At 47.5% G+C, this 19161-nt stretch overlaps 1 protein-coding gene across 1 annotated transcript in view; it reads right to left on the bottom strand.

Annotated features, from left to right (window-relative positions):
- Window positions 1-520: 520 nt before the first annotated feature.
- The window catches only part of IFT43 (intraflagellar transport 43), a 63716-nt gene continuing 45075 nt past the window's right edge, over window positions 521-19161 (bottom strand). The window contains exon 9 of the mRNA XM_041472098.1: window positions 521-801. Within this exon, the coding sequence (XP_041328032.1) occupies window positions 775-801 (27 nt within the window). The 3' untranslated portion in view covers window positions 521-774. The remainder of the gene's footprint in view (window positions 802-19161) is intronic.

Below are 19161 nucleotides of genomic sequence, written 5' to 3'. Positions count from 1 at the left end.
AACCATTTTTCTCCTTTTGATCTCTCTCAGAGATTATCCAAGGGAAAAATCTATCAGAAAGACAAATGACAGTAGCACATCTCAACATCCACTCTGCTCCTAATTCAGAGCAGTTCTCTGGGCTGCAGAGACCCAGCAAGACCAAATCTGGTCCACTGCATCTCACCCTTCCAGGAACAAGCACAGAAGAGCAGTGCACAGCTATTGCATAATTTCTCTCCCTCTTCACTGCATTAAGGCAGGTTTCCACGTCACTGTCACCATCAGGCCCCACACACTCACAGGATTCCAGCATTCCGAACACCTAACTCCATCTCACCTTGTAGTGCTCCAAACAGAAGAACCCATAGCAGGATGCAAAGGTAGCAGTGAGCAATTCTGCAAATTTGCCAGAGGGGTAGAATAATAAATTCACATGCAGCTAGGAGAAGCAGATGGCAGGACCTCACCATGAGGACCAGGACTCAGGTATGTCTACCTTTATGATCTATGAGAGACAGGCATTTGTTAGCTCTTCTTAGAAAATATTCCTGGCACGGAATATTACAATCTCACTGGTTTTGCTGCAGCACAAGAGCAAAGCACAAGAGCAAAGGAGCATATAGTATAAAAATGAAACAATCGATGAACGAACCAGTCTATTTCAACCATTGTCTTGCTGGGCTCAGAAGTCAAATGCATCACAAGAAAGCTGCAGGCATTCTATTTCTTCATGTTTTCCAAGCCACTCATATGCCATGTCATGAAATGACCATCTTTCTGCCCAGTGGAAGTTTAGCAAGGATATATCAGGGGGAACAGCTGCTGAATGAAAAACAAGACAAAGATTTAGTCAAAAAGACTTCCAAGAGGCCAGTTGTATCCCAAAATCAGTATCTCTACTACGTGCAAGCAGACTGCACCACCTGTGTCTACAGTACTTTCACCTTTCTAGGCCACGACAGGGATTCTCTAAGTTCACTTCCCACCACCAGGCCTAGATTTCCAGAATTTCCAGATCCACATGTCTTGTCTTGTTAAATCACTGCCACCAAGGGCTACAGGTCATGTTGGGGGCTGGCAGCAAGGCTGTTGGTCTGGGCTTTCAGAGCTGCAACCTGTGTCAGTGAAGAGGGCTAAACCAGCAGTAAGCTCAGAAGAGACTGTGGGAGCACTGACAGAGCCCTGAGAACCAGTCTGGCTTTGAAGTCTACCTCATGCTTATGTGTCTTATTTAAGCCCAAACATTTCATACATTTCTCACCCTAAAAAATAAAAAGAAAAATAGAAGGAAGAAAATAAAGGAGAACCTTGCATAACAAACTGAGCCCAAGAGCTGGGCAGGGCTAGGAAAAGTTGCAGCACATCCTTCACCCCTGCTACTAGTGATTTTATTTAGGGGACACGCAAGCTCAACATGCAGCAGGGCTGAGGTGGAAGTCACATGAAGTCTACTTGCACACTCCAAAGGCAGCTTTTGGCATATCCAGTGCCTGCAAGGCCAGGCTAGCTACTGCCTGCTAGGAGTCTGGTTACAGGCTGGGTAACTCTTGCCCTTGACAAAATCACCCTGCAGAACTGCTGCAGGGGTCCTGATGCTGTGGCATTGCCTGCACCACAGTGATGGCTGTTCCATATCTCTCCATATGGAAAAGAAAACTCTATAGAAGCAAATTTCCCTCCTATGTTGCGAAAGCAGTTGATACTTCATTCATCACAGTGCTGGGCCCAGGCCCTCACATCAAAGGGAAGTGCTTGTGTCTGAAGTCACCACACTTGGCTCATTGCCTGCCACTGAACAGTTCATGGAAGACAAGCCACAGTGTTCAGACCAAAGTGTTTCTCATAAAAGTGGATACTCTAGCTCCTTGAGAAGGCCTTGTACTCCAAGCCTCCAAAGCAAAATTTTGTTTGAGAATGTGGTTCACCAGCGTTGCAATGAAGTGAGACATGGGAAAGTGGACAACAATGATTCAAAAATCTTAGCACCAGTCACACAGTTTCCCACTGCTGTCAACTCCAAACAACATCAATATTTTGCTGCTGGTGCTTTTTGCTGGGATGGTGGAGGACTTTGTAGCACCCATCAAGCACACAGGAGTTGCAGAGGCATGGGAACAGAAGGGCAAGTTGAGACACTGCTGACAGCCTGTCCAGAGGGTGAAGAGTCAGGTGAGGACCAGCTCTTCACTAGATCCTAGAAAGCTCAGACCATAGTTTTGCCAAATCACTTCCTGAGCCTGGGTGGGCTGACCGAGGGTAAAGGGCTATCGATGCCACCCAACTGAAGAGCCCTGAAGTGCTGAGAAGGGTGCTGGGAGATGATGAGGGCTTGGGAGAGCTGACCAGCAGAAGACTGATCCCAGACAGAAACACTCCAGAGAAACTGAGCCAAGGAGAACTCAGCCCTATGAATTCCTGGGCCTGCATGCTCTACAGGGCTGTGACATGCCAAGAAGCAGATAAAGAAATTATTTTGAGCAAATATATTTTTCTCCCATTCGCCCGCAGACAAGCACATACAGATAAAGAGAGACCTCTAGTGATGCTGGAGGGACTCTGCCTGTCCTCCCTCTCTGAGCATCCCTCACAGCCAGAAACAAATGTCTTCATTGCTCTGACTAGTGCAGTAATAGCCTTCCTCCAGAGTATGAGAAAAACACAGGCTTATCACAATAATATCTGCTCATCCATGGAGGAGGTGGAAAAGTAGTATTCAAATTCAGGGGAATGATTATACCAGACTTGTGGAGTTCAAAAAAACTGACAAAGGCATGGGCTCAGGTCTTGCCCACAACCTGCCTCTCCAGTTGCAGCTATCTGAGCTCCAGAGTGATCCTGGGATCAGGCATATGGTTCAGCATGGGGGGAATGGATTATTACCAGTGCTGGGAAATGATGTTCACCTCGGTGGCCATGTGGAACACGTGCCTGAAATTTACATTCAGACAGGAACCTCAGTGGCTGAAGCTCAGTGTGGACAGAGGCAGCAGCAAGGAACAGCAGGTCCCTGTCTGAGCCCAGCCATACCAGGAGATGTCATATCCCCCTTGCACAACCCTGACAATTGCAGCATCTTGCACTCAGCTGCAGGAAGATGTGATTTTAGTTCTTGCTGAATTCAGCCTCTAAATCCCCAGTGTCCAGATGAGAACAGGAAGGATGGTGGAGTGTGCATAAGGGCATGCTCATGATGAGCATCCCATGCCCAGCACAGGGAGAAGGCAAGCTATTCAGCTTCCCAACTCTTTGCACCAAGGGCTGGACACAGAGCCAAGAAAAGTGTTTGTTTATTCAGATATGCAACTAGTGCATAAAACCTTCCAGGTATGAGAAAGGCTTGAAAGGAAACATGAGGAAAAGAGGCAAATGCAGGGGCAGACTTGGCTATGGCAGAGGCACAGCAATTGTGCTGTACAATGTCACAAACCACACATAGACCTGTCCTGTTGCTCTCAAACCCATGGCAAGAGAAGAAATCAAGGGCTCCTGCCAGCCAGGAGAGAAGGTCTCTCTTGCTGCTCCTGCCACCTTCTCCGCAGCTCTGAGCTGCCATTACTCAGTTAGCAGCTGCTGTAGTACCTTCCTTGCACACAGCAGTCTCTCCTTTTGCCCAGCCAGCACGTAAATCAAAAAGCAGCAGCTCTTTCCCTGGGCTTTCTTTTTCTTGTGCTAGCCCAAGCCTTGGTGACCTCCCATTGAGAGGGGCAGTCATATTTTGCTGGAATGCTTTATTTTCTGTGCTGCATGAAGAGTAATTGTGGAGGGGAGGGAGAGTGTGAGCACAAGAAAGCATGTACACTGCCAGCCAGGCCGATGTCCTTCTCCCACAAGGTCATGGATCCATTTTAGCTCAAAGAATAATAATAATAAAGCCTCATAGAAGCAAGGGATTCATAAAACAAAACATGAGCTGGACATTTGGCAGCAGCTGCCCACAGAGTGGGAAGCACACATTTGAGTTTGGAGGTACAAAAGCACTCAGATTTCTGGGAGCTGGCAGGGTTTGTGATAAGGGGTCCATGTGTGTACGCAGAGAGAGCTGGCACAACCTCACTTTCTCCTTCCCTGCATACTTCATTGGTGGCAATTCAGACAGTGCAGCAGAGTGCAGAGGTGCATTCAGACTGAGGAGCACATCTGACCCAAACAAGAACAAGTGTCAGGTGGGAACTATGTGGTGAGTCCCCCCTCAGCCCTGCTGCATCCCACCACACTTCCCCACACAGCACAAATGCAGCTTTCTGACAACCGTGTGGGACACTTGCACTGAACATTTCTCTGTTTAGAGAACAAACATGAGGCACAGAACAGAACAACTTACACCTATGACAGAAGAGCCTCCTCTGTGAGAGCTCAGAAAACTTGGAGGATTTGCAAGTGTTCTGATGAAATCCCAACAGGCGTGTGAATATTTCCAAGTGATAAATAAGGCCCTGAGGGCCAAATTCAATACTTTTTGAGAAAAACAATGGCAGTACATTTCCTTTTGCTTCATATATAGTGAGCTTTAATAACAAGTAGTATTTCTATCTTGTAACAGGCATGCATGACACTTTCCTGACTGCAAAGGACATCTCTCTTGCTCATTTCAAGTGTATCAGAACAGAGACGTCTAGATCAAATGCAAAGGGAGCTGGGGTGAGTTTAGATGACCTGGTACTTTGGTGGAGTCAATTATTTAAGAAACTATGGGTTAACAAAAATGCTCAATAGGTTAGAAATTCAGGCAATGTTGAAAGATAAGATCCATTTCTTCCAGATAGGTGTTCTTACATTAAAAAGCTCTACAGTTAACTGGGGAAGTTGAGGGCAGGATCTGAGCAGTCAAGGGGAATTTCTGTGTTTACTGCTCAGGATGCAGTGGATTATACCATTGACCACTGCCCACAATAGTCTAGACTGTAAGTGGCTTCTGCCCATCAGCATCTCCAGGCTACAGGGAACAACCAAAACTGAAAGATCAAAAAGGAATGGAAACTGAGGAAATGCTTTTATAAAAGAAAATCAGCCATCCTTAGCCTACTAGAAATCTCTGAATATAATTGTGAGAAAAGAGATTATTTACCATTACTTGGACTTACAAACAAAACCTGTGATGAAGCTAAGCCAGGACAAGGTAAAAGTGACAATGAAATTCTGGCATGAGATCATAGCCAAGGATGATCCCAGCCCAGACAGTGTCCTCACCAATCAATGCATGGTCCTGCAGAACTGCAGGGGTGCTCAGAGGCAAAGCTGTGCTGGTTACAGGGCCCACCCATGGCCCTAGTGTGGCAAAGTGATGAAGCAGGCCCAGGGTTCACGCAGGGAGTCCCATCAGGAGCAGCAAGAGCTGGGGCTGAAGACACTGCTGCAGCCTAGGGCTGAGATCAGGAAATGAGGCCGAGCTAGAGAGAGGCAGAACTATAGCGCAGCTCAGGATGGTGATGAGTGGCCCAAGCTGAGCTTAAATGAAGCTCCTGGGTGTGGGTCCCAGGTGATACCAGGGCAATTAAGGTTTATTGGTGCCATCAGAACCTTGTCAGTTTTGCTTAACATTCAGACCCCCTTTACATGGGATGGGATCATACACACAAGGAGTTTATGTGCAATTTCCCTCCTCTAGCTGGCCTGAGTGACAGTCTTCCTTACAGATTTCTGTAACATCTGTCTGCCTGCAGTCATCATGGGGAACATGTGTAACATGTGTTCGCATCCCTTAGGAGAGGATTTAGCACTATCTAGGCAACAGCATTAGAAAAAAAAAAAAAAAAAAGTAAAACCCAAATTGCATTAAAAATTACATAAATGCATTGCGTTTCTATTTCTCCTAAAGAATAAAACAAAACAGGGTATGTAATGGGAATACCTCATATTACAGTGCATAACTAGCCTCTAGCAGTTACCAGTGGTACATGGAGGATATAAGCCCAGGATTTTAAAGACAACAAGTAATTTGTTAACCTTTCTGGTCAAGGACATGTGGCAACTGCTAAACACCTTGGAAGGAGGGAAAGAGTAATCTCTGGGTAGCTTAGCCCCTAATTGTCCATTATAGCGTTTCCTGGCCTTTTTATCCTGAAGTATTCAATTGTGGCCACCCTAAACACTAGGGACAAACGTCAGTTCTCTCTGCCTGGGTAATTCCCATGATAAGGGAGTGTTTTTTTCTCCAGTTCTCCAAAAGGTGCTGTGGGATGAAAAAATAAAGTGTATTTTCTGTCCTGAGGAATGGGCTGTGCAGAGAGAAAAGAGCATGAAAGCAGGCAGGCAGCCGGGAACAGTGATCAGCAGAGAGGGCAAAGGCAGCACAGGGGCTCGTAAATATGTTTTGCTGTTATTTTGGAATGGCAAAGACATGTCCTTGTAGGAGCAAAACCATACAGATTGCTTTATTATTTTCAGTCCAATGAAATTAGCTGGAGTAGGGGGGGAAGTGGGGCAAACAGCAGGCAGGAACAACAGGGATGGGGGGGATCTGTACAATGAAGGAGGGTACCTTGTGCTTGGGACTGTGCAAACCACAGTCCCAAACCTGCCAAGCTGGGTGATGCTTTGTGAGCTCAGTGTGGTCAGACAAACTGGGGGCCAGTCCTCACAGTCATGAAGCCCTGCTGGTGCCTGGATGGAGCTCGGGAAACAGGGCCCCTTTGGCTCACTGCAGGAGGCTGCATGGAGCCTCTAGCTCCTGCTGCTGCTTCACACACTGGGACCCCATAGAGGCCCATGCCTCTCCCTGCCCCTTCCCTGCTCCACCCTGTTCCCCTTCCTTGCACGAAGAGCAATGAGAGCCTGTGTCCTCCCGATACTTCCACCCCATGGGATTGGAAGGAAGCAGCATGGTGACTGCCTTGCCCATAGGCACATTGGTCACTTATACTGCATTTAGTGACTAACATATTTGATGTAGGAGCCTTTGCATGCTCCCCCCACCCCTCATCTCCTCTCACCATCTGTCTGTTTGTTGAGAAATCTGTTCCAGCTGACCTCGAGCTGACCAGCGCTTCCCTCTTCCCTCCATCCTGCCACAGGCTCCTCCAGACGTTCCCAGCTCAGCTCATGGGCTTTTAGCTGACTATGCAAATGTCACCCAGCCAGCTGGTGTCTGCCTCCCAGAAACACATGTTCAAAGGCCCCCTGGACAGCCAGGCGGGAGAGGGGGCAAGTCCCTGTGCCCCAGCCCAGGGGCTGCCCAGAGAAAGTTATTTAGCCAGGAATTATTCAACAAACAGATGGGAAGAGGAAAGGAAGGTCAGGGAACACAGAAAATAAGACTCTGGTGCATTTGTGTCAGTGTGTGTAGGCGTGGGTGTATGGGGTTCCCAGGTGAGTGTGTGGGAAGTGCAGATGTAATCCCTGTGTGGGGATGGGTAGTGATGGGAGGGGTGTGTGAGAAAGATGTACAGGAAAGAAGTTTTCAACAGTTTTGTGGCCTCTTCCTCCTAATGACATCTTCTGCAACGCACAAAGCGAGCTCTAACAGAACAGCATAAAGGAGACACAGCTGTCAGAGGGCCAAACAGCAGGTCCAGGAAAACTGCCTCCCAAAAGCATTACTGAAGCAAGGCAAGGCCTGAAGGGCTCATTTCCTCTTCAAGATCCGTCTTTTCTCTATCACCTAACGTGTGACTACCCACCTCAGATCTCTCGTTCTCCATTGAGGAAGAGTGTGGAAGTGCCAAAACCTGAGGATTTGAGTCTGAACCAAGGAGAAAAGAGAGTAGTAGGGCAGTATTGCCACAGCACCTCTCCATGGCTGATGACACTGTAGGACATGTATGCCCAGCCAGAAGGCCATGCATATGCAGCAGTGCAGCTCACCTGGGTATCTTGGCAGGACACTGTCATTTCCTGAAATGCTGGCAAGGAGCAGGATTAATGTGGTGATGCTTGTTAAATCCTTGCCATGTATGAAGTGAGAGGAAGGCTTGGAGAGAGAAGGCCAAAGCATCCACAGTTCCATGTATGGATCCCCTCAGCTAATTAGGGACATCCCCAGCAGTTCTGCTGCTGCACCCAAAGGCTAATTCAGCCTTAATTTCTCAGGCAGAAGGAAAGGTTGGGTGTCTGCATTTAGTTACACAGAGCTTGGACACTCTCTCCACCATGATGAGAAACTTTTTACCTCTTTCAGGTACTCTCCCTCATCTGATTCCAAGTGTCTGGGTATTTACTTCTGAGTACTTACTGGCAACATATGAGCAGGGGGATGCCAAGTCATGATTAGCGTTCAGTAGGCTAAATAAAAATCAGGATATTGGCTCTTAAAATTTAACAAGATTCTTCCTTGCAATTACAACTAGCAGAAGTCAAGGTACCTCTCCCCAGCCTAAATTTCTCCTGTAACAACTGCTGCCCTGACCCTCTGAAAAGGACCCTTTGGGCTCCCTGGGAGAAGGTAGGATGGCAGCTCCAGATGTAGCTGACAGATGATGCTCTTCCTGGCCATAGGCGAGAACTGTGAAATGGTGAGCTGCCAGAAGCAGCTTAAGGAAGAAATGCAGAGTTTGTGTGCAAGGGAAACCATGAGGTTACAGCACCAATACAGAGCATAAGGGAGTTGCTGGACGTTGGAGATATCTCCTTTGTATCCTCAAAAGTGACAATGAAGCCTGTCCCTGAGCCAAGCCTAATGGCAGAGAAAATGTACACTGCATGAAATAAACCCAGGCAGTGCTTCTTTCCACTGAAATTAACAGGACACCAACAAAGATAAACAGCTGAGTTTGTTCTCCATAATGGACTAGAAATCTCTGGTGAAGAGATCAACTATTCAAGGGTGGAATGGACTGTTTCTGCTTCCATCTGTGTTCATCTCATCTGGATTTAGAGTAGCACCCAGGTCGTCACTGGGTTTTAAAATCACCAAAGTGGAATATATGTGAATAGAAACTGCCATTTCTTAGGTATGTGTTTCCTGTGGTTGGATTTGGCACAAGAAATAAAATTGTTGCTGGGTTTTTTTACTGAAGAAGAAATTTGGGTTATATTTGCACTACAGCAAGGCTCAACAGAGCCAAAGCTAAAGGAAATCACAGGGCAGATCAGTGGACTATATGATCATAGAACCAGGTCATCCTGTTTCTCATATGTTAGATGACGTCATAGGTCTCAACCACCCCAGAGGTTATGGTGGAGCTATCTGACAGGTTTAGCTCCTTCAGGAACAGGGCCTTAGCTTAAGGGGAACCCTGTTGGATGATGAAGATGCTTCTTCAGAGCAGAAACTTATGAGTGCACACTTTGTGCTCTGTAAGAACACCTGAATCTCCCTGACCAGTATGAGGCTGAAAGAGAAGGTCTGTATCACCACCCTGCTTCTTTGGGGCCTTCAGCCCAACCTCCATGGTAAGCCCAGCAGAAGCACACCATGACAAGCTGCCAGGAGCATGAGAGAAATAGGCTGTACCAGCTTAGTCTGAAGGGCCATCCCACGCACTATCCTGCCCTAAAAGGCAGACAGGGAACAGCACTGGCTGCAGCAGAAGCACTGTTGTGCACTTTAATATGAAGGAAAGAGAGACTGCATCCATCTTCTTCCAGGGCCAAACAAGCATCAGCTAAGCACTGCATGAAGCCAAAAAGAACAGAAGTTACCTGCATTCAGCATGCATCTACATTTTTCTCACAGTCTTTGACAGGATCTTCGTGTCTTGTACCACAGTCCTCTCCTGAGCATTTCTGTAATATTTTTATTACTATGTGGCTTTTCCCTGGTAACTCCAGTATCCTGAGATCAAAAGTCACTCACCAAACAGGTCAAGAAGGAAACCACAAGGCTGCATCCACACAAATGAATTTACAAGGGCATGGGCTCTGCTGCTGGGGCTTTTTCTGCATGGGCAGGCTCCTGGCACAGTGCTGATGCCCACAAGCTTGTGCCTTCTCAGGCACAGCCCGGCTGAAATTTGTGGGGAGCACAGCATACTTCATTTCCCAGAAGGAGAACAGAGAAAGCCTTGTTGTGCTGTGGTGGGAGAAATTTGGGACATTTCAATATGAACCACATCCTACAGCTCGCATTTTCTTGTATAGGCATAACTGCAGAAGCCCATTGAAAGATACCAAAAGGATCCCACTGCAATGGGAAACTCAGAAACTGCAAACCAGTGGAGTGCCCTCTGATGCTCAGAGCTGAACCAGACGCACTGGGCAAGAGACAGCACCTGGGCCCGTAAATCCTCAGCCTAACCATAAGACCAGAACTGGAGCATCCAGTTTAACACGAACCCAAGGAGCCGTTCTCTCCTGGCTTGGCCTCAGCAAGCGGCCCCGAGCCGCGGAGGGAGCGAGCCGGCAGCCCTGCCACCACCCAGCCCAGGCGGGGGGAGAGCGGCGTTCCCACCAGGCTCCTCCGTTCCGTGGGAAGGCTGCAAGGCAGAGCGACGAGGGGGAGCGGGCTGTGTCTTATCTCTCCTCTCCCTTTGTATGTACCTCCTGGTACGATTATTAAACGCAAATTACAAAAGATGTGACCCAAACGATCTTTATTTCTTCTTTCACCGAGCGGTGCCTGCAGGGTCCTGATTCTGAATTCCGTTTCAATTACCGATGCCATTTTAACACAAAGCAGCTTCTGTCTGCAATTACCGGCACTGACGGCGGCGCAGAGGCAGCTCCGGTGGCAGAACACAAAGCCTGGCATCTTCCGCTGTTTAGAAACTTTCATTTGCCATGATTAAAGGCAGCAGACGCGAGAGTTGTCGGGCTGCAGACGCGCACTGTGCGGCACGCTCCTTCCCGGCGCATTCCCTGAGAAACCAGCCCTCAGCACTCACCTCCACGAATCACTCAGGAGAACTTGAACTGGTATTCCAGCCGATATTATGTAGACAAACTGACAGAGTTAACCCATCACGCTTTAGCTCAGCAAGGAATCTCTCTGCTTTTACAGCTGGTAAAGTGCTTTTACAGCTGGTAAAGCTGAGCAGCCTGAGCTGCAGAGCAGAGACACTAGGATGAGACACAGGGCGATACAAAGAAGAGTATTTTCCTTTTACACTGACGAGCTAAAGCACTAGTAAAAACATTACAAAATACACTCCTCACTCACAGCTGAAATGCAGCCTCCTGCAAGTAGAAGGCTAGATGTTCTACATATATTACTGCCACAGATTAACTTAGGGAGAGATGGTGAGGAATCCCAGAGCCAAATGAAACCAGTAACAGGAAACACACATAGCTGCCTGAGTTGGCAACTATCTAAGACAAGAGGGGTTGGCAGCTGAAATCCATTGGGCATGGACCCCACTTTGCATCTTGTTAAACTCGGCACCACCTGTACAGCATCTTCTGATTCTCAAGCAAAATTCACAGCAACTGCAGTTTGACAGCTAAAGTCAGACACAATGGAATTCAAAGAGTACACTTCTGTGCGGTAGCTGCACATCGCTCCTTGCCACTGGGTCTTAAAGCCCCTGCTCTGCCTTAAGCTGGGCACTGCCTGCATGATGACCCACAGACAGCCACACACACCCCCCCAGATCACCCAGGCCATGGAAAGACAAGCAGACACCACCTCTCCTTTGCCCCATCATGCAGGTTATGCAGGTTTTTTGCCGCTGCATCAGTTATATGCAGCTGTACCCCTTTGTCCTTCAGCCTTCTTCAGAAGCTCACGTGGCCTGTGTATGAGGGTCAAGCTTCTTATCTCCTAGATCCTTTCTTTCTGTCCAGCCTCTCCCAATGACATTTCCTTAGTGTCCCCTCGCTCCCTTTCTCCACATCATCCATAATGTACCAGGCATATGGGGCTTTCAAAGACACAGGAAGAACCAATTGCAGGTGCTGATGGCTTGTGAGAGGTGCTGTTCACATTTATTTTGTTACCCTTTGTTTGCCCTTGCCTGTTCCTTGACAGGTGGTCTCTTTTTCTCAGGTGGTGGTTTACTTCTCTCTCCTGTAAGTTTGTTTGAACATGAGTGCACAGCTCCGAGCCCTGTGAGCACTGCAGCAGCACAATGTGCAAGGTGAGTGTGCAGCCAGGGCAATGCTGTTTTCCAGGGAAGGCCAGGCCATGGACTAGCAGTAGGGAGTAGGTGTCTGAGGTGCTTAAACTGGGTTGGTGCAGACACAGGGAACACCAGCCATGGAGGCCCTGCTCTCAGAGATGACATGGTGCTCAGCCAGAGCTGCCAGCCCACGAAGAGAGACCCTCAGGAATCATCCTTCCCTTTAAAATCCTTCCAAAGCTTGCATGGATGGAACAAATCTTGAAACTCTTGGCCGCAAAATATGACTTAAGTAGGTGGTGTGTAGGCCAGGCAGGTTGTTCGCACCCCTTAGTGGCACAACCCCCATTTTCCAGCAAGTCCCTGGAGACCCTTGGGCTGCATGGCTCCATGGGGAATGAAAAAAAGAAACAAAATCCCACAACCCCAAAAGACAGTGCTGGAAAAGTCTCTGCCACAATGGTGGCAGTGTCCAATTCCCACTGGACTTCCCGATCCCACGCTGTATCAGGTCAGCCAATTTTGCAAGGGCCCAGCCAAGCTGCTGTCCCCAGAAGGCGGCAGAGGGTGAAGAGAGGGCAATTTACAGCCCTGGTTATTGAGTGGTGTGTGAGTCGTTTGTCACACTGAGCCCTGGCACCTTGTTCTACCTGTGTTGTGTGTGTTTTATTGGTGTTGAGCAGAGGGAGGCTGGAGCAGAGGGAAGTCTGGGAGGAAAGGCACTCAAGTGAAAAATGAACTGAGCCAAACAGGATTGAGAGAGAGAGAGAGAGAGAAAGAGAGATGCAGGGGAAGGGGGTGAAAGGGGCCATATTATAAAACACAAGACAAATGTGCCCACTGGCAGCAGGGTTAGGGAGAGGGAAGAAATGAGGGGGAGCAGGGGAGGAAAAAGAGAGAATAAAGACACTGCCTTGTAGCCAGCACTGTCCTAGAGGGACCAGAGATGCACGTGTAGTCAGAAAAATAATTCTCAGTTTAACAAAGCAAGAAGAGGGGGCGGGAATGGAGGAAAGCTACAGATCCAAACAGAAAGTGCCCCAGGGTGTCCAATCTGCTGGGTTGAAAAAAAAATTTTAAAAAATTTCAAAATATATTTTTTTAAAAATTGCTGCTTCCCCCTCCTTTCTCCACTGAGGAGCTGGCTCCTTCCCTGTTCCCCCAGCCACCACCACCAAAAGGAATGGGACCAGAGAGAGAGAGCAGAAGGTCTGTTTAGAATTTCACATCCCTTCTATCCTGCTCCCTCAGTGCTAAACTTTCAAGACAAAAATCATAAAACAAGGTGCTTTGTTGGTGAGGCAGATTTAGAGATCTTCCTGTTAGGAACAAGAAAGGGAAGAGAGAGACAGAGAGTGAGAAAGAGCGATAGCTAGATGGAGGGCTGGCTTTGTGCTTGCAACAACCCACTAAAGGTGCATTTTTAATTAAATTTATACAAAATGTGTCAGTTTTATCTCTATGTTTCAAACCTGACTCTTTTCTATCAAAGTAAAGTATTGATCTTCACTGCCCCGAAGCTACCTGACTGAATTAAACAGAATAAATAGAAGAAGGACTGAAAGGGCTTAGAAACAACTGCAGAGAGGCGAATGTTTAATGGCACCACAGTCATTTGCTGCAATTAAAAAACAAAACCGTTTAGAGGGACTGTTAACACCTTGAAGTCTGAAAATCCTCACTTCAAAAAAGCCCCAAAACAGCTTCCAGGCAAAACATTTTAATTGCCATAAATACTTCCAACCCCAGCCATCACTGATGCATGTGCACGTTACACTGATAGACAAACAGATCCCTGGGCCCAACCAGACAGAACCTGCTCAGCTGGCGAGATGTAGGTATGCTCTATATGACACAGGGACACCCTCCACCCAAGGAAAGGCCTGTATCCGGTATGACACAGATATAAGTCCACTTTATGAAAACAAAACACCTGTTTATCTGACAAGTTAAGGATGGATGTTTTAGACCCACACCACTATTCCAGGTATATTTGAGTAATGTGACATTGCCTTTACTGAACAAATAGTCTCCAAACTACATACTCAATTGCATGTCATGCATAGATATCTTACAGAGCTCTCTCTTTGCCTGTTTATGTCACAAGAAGCAGTCACAGACAGTGCCACAACCAGTCTCACTTGATTAAGAACTATGTTGGGGCTGGGATACCCTCTGACAAGAGCACACAGGCCCTGGAACAGGCAGGGCCCATAGTTTTGTTAAAGGCTTTTGAGCACCATGTGACTTAAGCAAACAAAAAAACCCCACTGCATTTACTTGGCTAATGTTAAGGCAGTGTGCTACTGTATGACTTACCAAAGCCTTACTGAATGGCCTATGCATCTCTCAGATTTTCCATCCCTACTTTATGGTCATCTTCTGCTGAACTCAGCAGAACTTTCTCTGTAGAGTGAGATATCAGCAGGTTGAAGAGCCTTAGTGGCTTCAGACTTCCAGAGTTTGCCCTGGAAAATAGTCAGGCTCATTCACAACTCATCCCTTTCCCTGGCTATTTCTGGGATAAGCAGAGCAGCCTTATGGTAGAAAGCAGTTTTTGCAGGACATGATTACAGTTTTCTATCTTAGCGGGCATACTACCAGGTGGGCAGTGTGCTGGTGCTGTTCCTGGGGAAGACACTTTGTCCAGAGACTATGAAGATTTACTTAGTGTTTATGAACATCTGGAAGGAGATCCGTAGCCTGAAACCAGCTCTTGGCTGAAAATCAAAATGAACAAATATATTGGCCTTGTACATAATTTCAGTTAGCAAAGTAATGTGGCTGTGAAACTGGACGCATGCTCAGAGGTGCTGGATTCGGTTCCTAGCTGCGTCACAGTCTCACTGTGGGGCCTTGGAGAACTTGAATTATCAATTATCAATTCTGGTCCTTTTGTATGAAAAGAAGAGCATCCAATCCCCTATGCACAGGGACACACAGGATCTTAAGTCTTGGGAACTATGGGTTTGAAAGCCATGGAAGTGAGTAAGAGTATCTCTGTGGGGCATAGAGCAATACAGAGGCCAGTACTAGAGAGGCTTTAAAGGAAGTAGCTCAGGTCCTAAGAAGAGGACTTACAGCACTCAGTAGGGCAAATCCAGGCTGTTTCTTGGATGAGTTAGATGGGGTTTGCTATCTGGACTAGCTGTGCATGAGTTCAGTACAGCTACCATAGCCTGAACTATTATTGCCCATTTATTTGTGAGGTTGATTCACCAAGCCTACAGCTGTCCGAACACACGACCTCACAGGCCACAGGGAGCCATGGGCTTAGCTCCAATTTGGCTTTGGAATTCCAGGCACTCAGAAGGTTGCTTGAACTGGATCAAATTCTTTGGCAATTTCCCAAGGCATTTTCCTGGCTTTTTGAGTAGTTCTGCTGATCAGGATAATGATAAGAGCAAGACTTCAGTCTATCACATGGACAGCAAGTCCATCTGTTTTGGCTGATTCAAAATGTTCCACAACACCAAATGCAGTGTCCCTCATCATTTCAGGGCCAAAAACCTTCCAGAGAATTTTCCTTACTTGGATCCAAAAAATGAGTGATTTTTGCTGAAGGAGCAGGGTCAGATAATAAAAGCTGATCAATTAACAGTATATCAGTTTAGGCAAGTGAATCCTGCATGTCCTCATCTTCCAAACATTTTGTTCAACATTAAGTAACGATGAAGAGATTTTCTGTAACAGCAGGACATTTCACATAGAAGCAACAGCATAAATGCCACCGTACACAATTCTTGCCTGTGACTGCTAGAGAATCACATATTTTTAAATTATCTGTGAAGCCACATACATGGGTCTTTACTGGGGCAGCTCCATCACCAACATATGAACTGCACGTTAACATTCATCCCAGTCAGCTGCAATACTCACAAACAACAGAAGCACAGGGACAGAAGCCAGCATGGCTCCGCTTGACAGGATTTCAAAGCTACACTCTCATTTGAGCATCAGGAAGCTCTGCCCTATCCTCTTCCTGGGCCCACAGCCTCTCGGGTGAAACAGCCCTACAAATCTGAGCCAGCTGCCATATTCTGTAGCAGAGGGTACATACGCATTCAGTCAACCTGCAATGTGAGCATCTGAAATGAAGCGTTTGAGAGCCAAAGAATTGGCCTGTCTAGCACTAAGGTTGAATACTCCTGCTGCTTATGGCCAAGCTCCTGCTGCTGCACTTCAGAGCATTTTGCTTTGTTACGGACCCCTGATTAACACTTTCTAAGCATTTCAGCCCACACTCCAGTCACTTTGCAGATTGCAATGAATGCAGATTTGAGTTTATGGGTTCATAAAAGTGTGAATTAGCACAACAATTTTCTCCCAGCCTATTTGCAAAGCCCTTCCTTGAGTGACCTGTCCCTACAGACATCACAAATACTTCAACTCAAGCAAACTGCTCAGTGAGGCATTTTTAAGAGACTAGAATGAGATCGGTGGCCCCAGAAGCAATGCCTGTGGAAGCACAAAGCAGGAGCATCACTGTGAAGACCAGCACTCGCACCTTCTAGCAGCACTATAAAGCACTGAGAAACAAATTCCTCTAGCCCCTGTAGGAACTGCAGTGATCCCAGCAGCCCTGGCCACTCATACAGGCCACTCACACCGGCTCTGAGCCTGGCATTGCTATTGCCATCCATGCTAAAGAGAGAGAGGGGAACAGACCTCCCTTGTTTGTGTTGCACTGGTGCAATGTAGTCACAGCCCTGCATCAATACGTTGGATCAGACACAGAGACCCCAAAATAAGCACCTCACAATGACCCAGTGCTGTGTTTCTTCTCACAACACACATGCCTCAATCTCTTCCAGCCTCTACTCTGACATCCCATATCTTCGGGCTGTGGAAAACACTGTCACCCAGTAATCTGCCCCTTTTCCTGCTCCCTCCGTATCACTGGTGTGATCAGTCCTATCTCTGCATGGAGGAGGGGCTGGCTCACCAAATTTCTTTAATTAAAAGAAAAAGGATCAGGTTTATTTCAGATAAGCAGGCAGGATTAAAATAGACAGAAAGAATAGACAAGGGGCAGCTGTCAGCACTCCAGCTGATCCAGTGTGATTATTAAAAACGATAAGCAGGAGAAGAGGGCTAATAAAAGGATAATGAAGTGGTCCTGAAAGTGACAGGAGATGGAGCCTGATAAGAGAGCCCATGGCATGGAGCTGTTGTGGCCCCAGTGAGGTCTGTGCAGAGCAGCCTGCTGGGGCAGACACAAGTAACAGGGCACTAGGAGGAAATGTTTCATCTCCCCAGGGATCATGGCAGAGGGATTAGTGGGCTCAGGAACTCTGGACATCCATGCCACACAGCATTCATGACTGAATCAATCAGGGTCCTTCCTAGGCTGAGACAGCCAGGAGTGCAGGTCACACCCCTGGATAAAGCACGGCCCTGAGAGGACTGGTCTCACCAGGGCACCCAATTGTGGATCCCCCATGTTGCCCTGCCTTGGCCCTCACTCGGCACAGCACCATCCCTGCACAGCCCAGGACTGGAGCACCACATTTCAAAAGGGAGCACAAGTGGGGAAGCTGCAAGGAGCAGTTGCTGGAACAGCACGTAGGCAGCATGGGGCATCTCTGCCCTGCCTGGGGATCACCCACTACTCCAGTTTCTCCTAGCTCTGTCAGCTCTACAGGCCATGAAAGTGTCCCATATCTCAGGCAGCTGTCCAAAAAGGTGGAAGGATGTGACTGCAGAAAGAGCAGCCTGGAGGGCTGGCTCTGGATGCCCTTTCCTGAGGGAAAGCTCATGGGCAGATCATGAAGCACAGGCAAAGATTACCACAGCACTCTACTAGTGGTCTGGGTCAGTCAAGGGGAAATAAGGTGTGAAAAGTTATTTCCCAGAAGCCATTAAACAGAGAATGAAATCCCATCTAACACCAAATATGTCTGCTCACTCTCTCAAGGAGAGGATCAAATCATCTGTAAAGATATGGTGGGAAAGAAGGAAGAGGAAAACTCATAGCAAGACAGAACAAGTCAGATGGCTGGAGAAGAGGGCAGGGAATGCTGTGGGAGGAATTTAGGCTGTTTGGGAAAAACTGGATTAGCTTTCATTCAAAAGCTAATTCAATTCTGGTCTCTTATATCCAAACATCCCCCTCTCCCTCCCCAAGCCTAGAGCATCACTCCTTCTTCAGAGGCAGAAGTCCTGCGGCCCGGGCTGTGACAGTCCCAGCGGGCAGGCCGGCAGCTGGGCGTGTTCCAGTGGAGCAGCCACGCCCGGCCCCAGGCAGCAGCCCTGCACAAGGCCCGCAGAGCAGGGGGGATACAGGCTCTGGCTCACACTGCCTGGCACTCGGCTCCCGCCACTCCGGGGCACGGCGGCAGATGCTGGGAGCATATGCCATGAATTAATTCCACTTTCCCTGAGATGCTTTGGAGAGAGGAACGGCAGTGCCTTTCCAGCTTATTAACATAGGAGCTCCCCCCCAACCTCCACTCACTTTATCACACTTAACAAAACAGCCAGCCACAGTGCCTCTAAAAGGTTCATTAATGGAAAGTTGCTGGGTCCGGCATTTTTTCAGCTTTTATTTCCTCCATTTTTTCCAGTGTTTCCTAGGCTGTCTCAGCCCCAATACTCCCCCGTCACTGACAAACTGCACTCTAGTAAGGCACCTCCACCAAGAAAGCCTATATATATAATATGTATTATTGCAAGCAAAACCAGAGATTTCTAAAACTGATAGAACCTAGATTTAATTTTTCCTTTATGCGCTTCTTCATCTGTGATGAGGCTCACCATTTGCCCAGTATTGCTCTGTTGAGCTGAGTCTGCCAGAAGCTATCTACAGGTAGATATTTACACCCATCCAGAATCCTAGCAAGTCCTGGACAGACACCTCATGCCAGATTTTTTTGCTCAACATGCTGTTGACATGCTGTTGACACACACACAGGTTTGCAGCTCTTCGTCAGCAATGTAAGTACAGAGCAGAACAAAGACTAAGCAAGACTGCTCTACAGTGGATTGCCATGTTTGAATTGAAGATGAAAAACGCTTGCCAGGTACATGAAAGCCATGTTTGAATTGGGAACTTGAGGTTCTTAATTTCTAAGCCTGATTCTGCCAAAGATTCGATGTGTGGCCCTAAGTACACCACTGTACCTTGCATTACCCCTCTGCAATACAGGGTCTGTGGAGAACAGCAAGGGAATACTCTGTGCCTTGGCCAGGCACAGCCCAGAGGGCTGATCTGAGTTCCTAGGAACTGGGGACACTGTTTTGAAAACTG

The sequence above is a fragment of the Pyrgilauda ruficollis genome, unplaced genomic scaffold, assembly GCF_017590135.1.
Source record: "Pyrgilauda ruficollis isolate IOZ18807 unplaced genomic scaffold, ASM1759013v1 scaffold28, whole genome shotgun sequence".
NCBI classification, from domain to species: Eukaryota; Metazoa; Chordata; class Aves; order Passeriformes; family Passeridae; genus Pyrgilauda; species Pyrgilauda ruficollis.
This window is presented reverse-complemented; position numbering and strand designations above follow the sequence as displayed.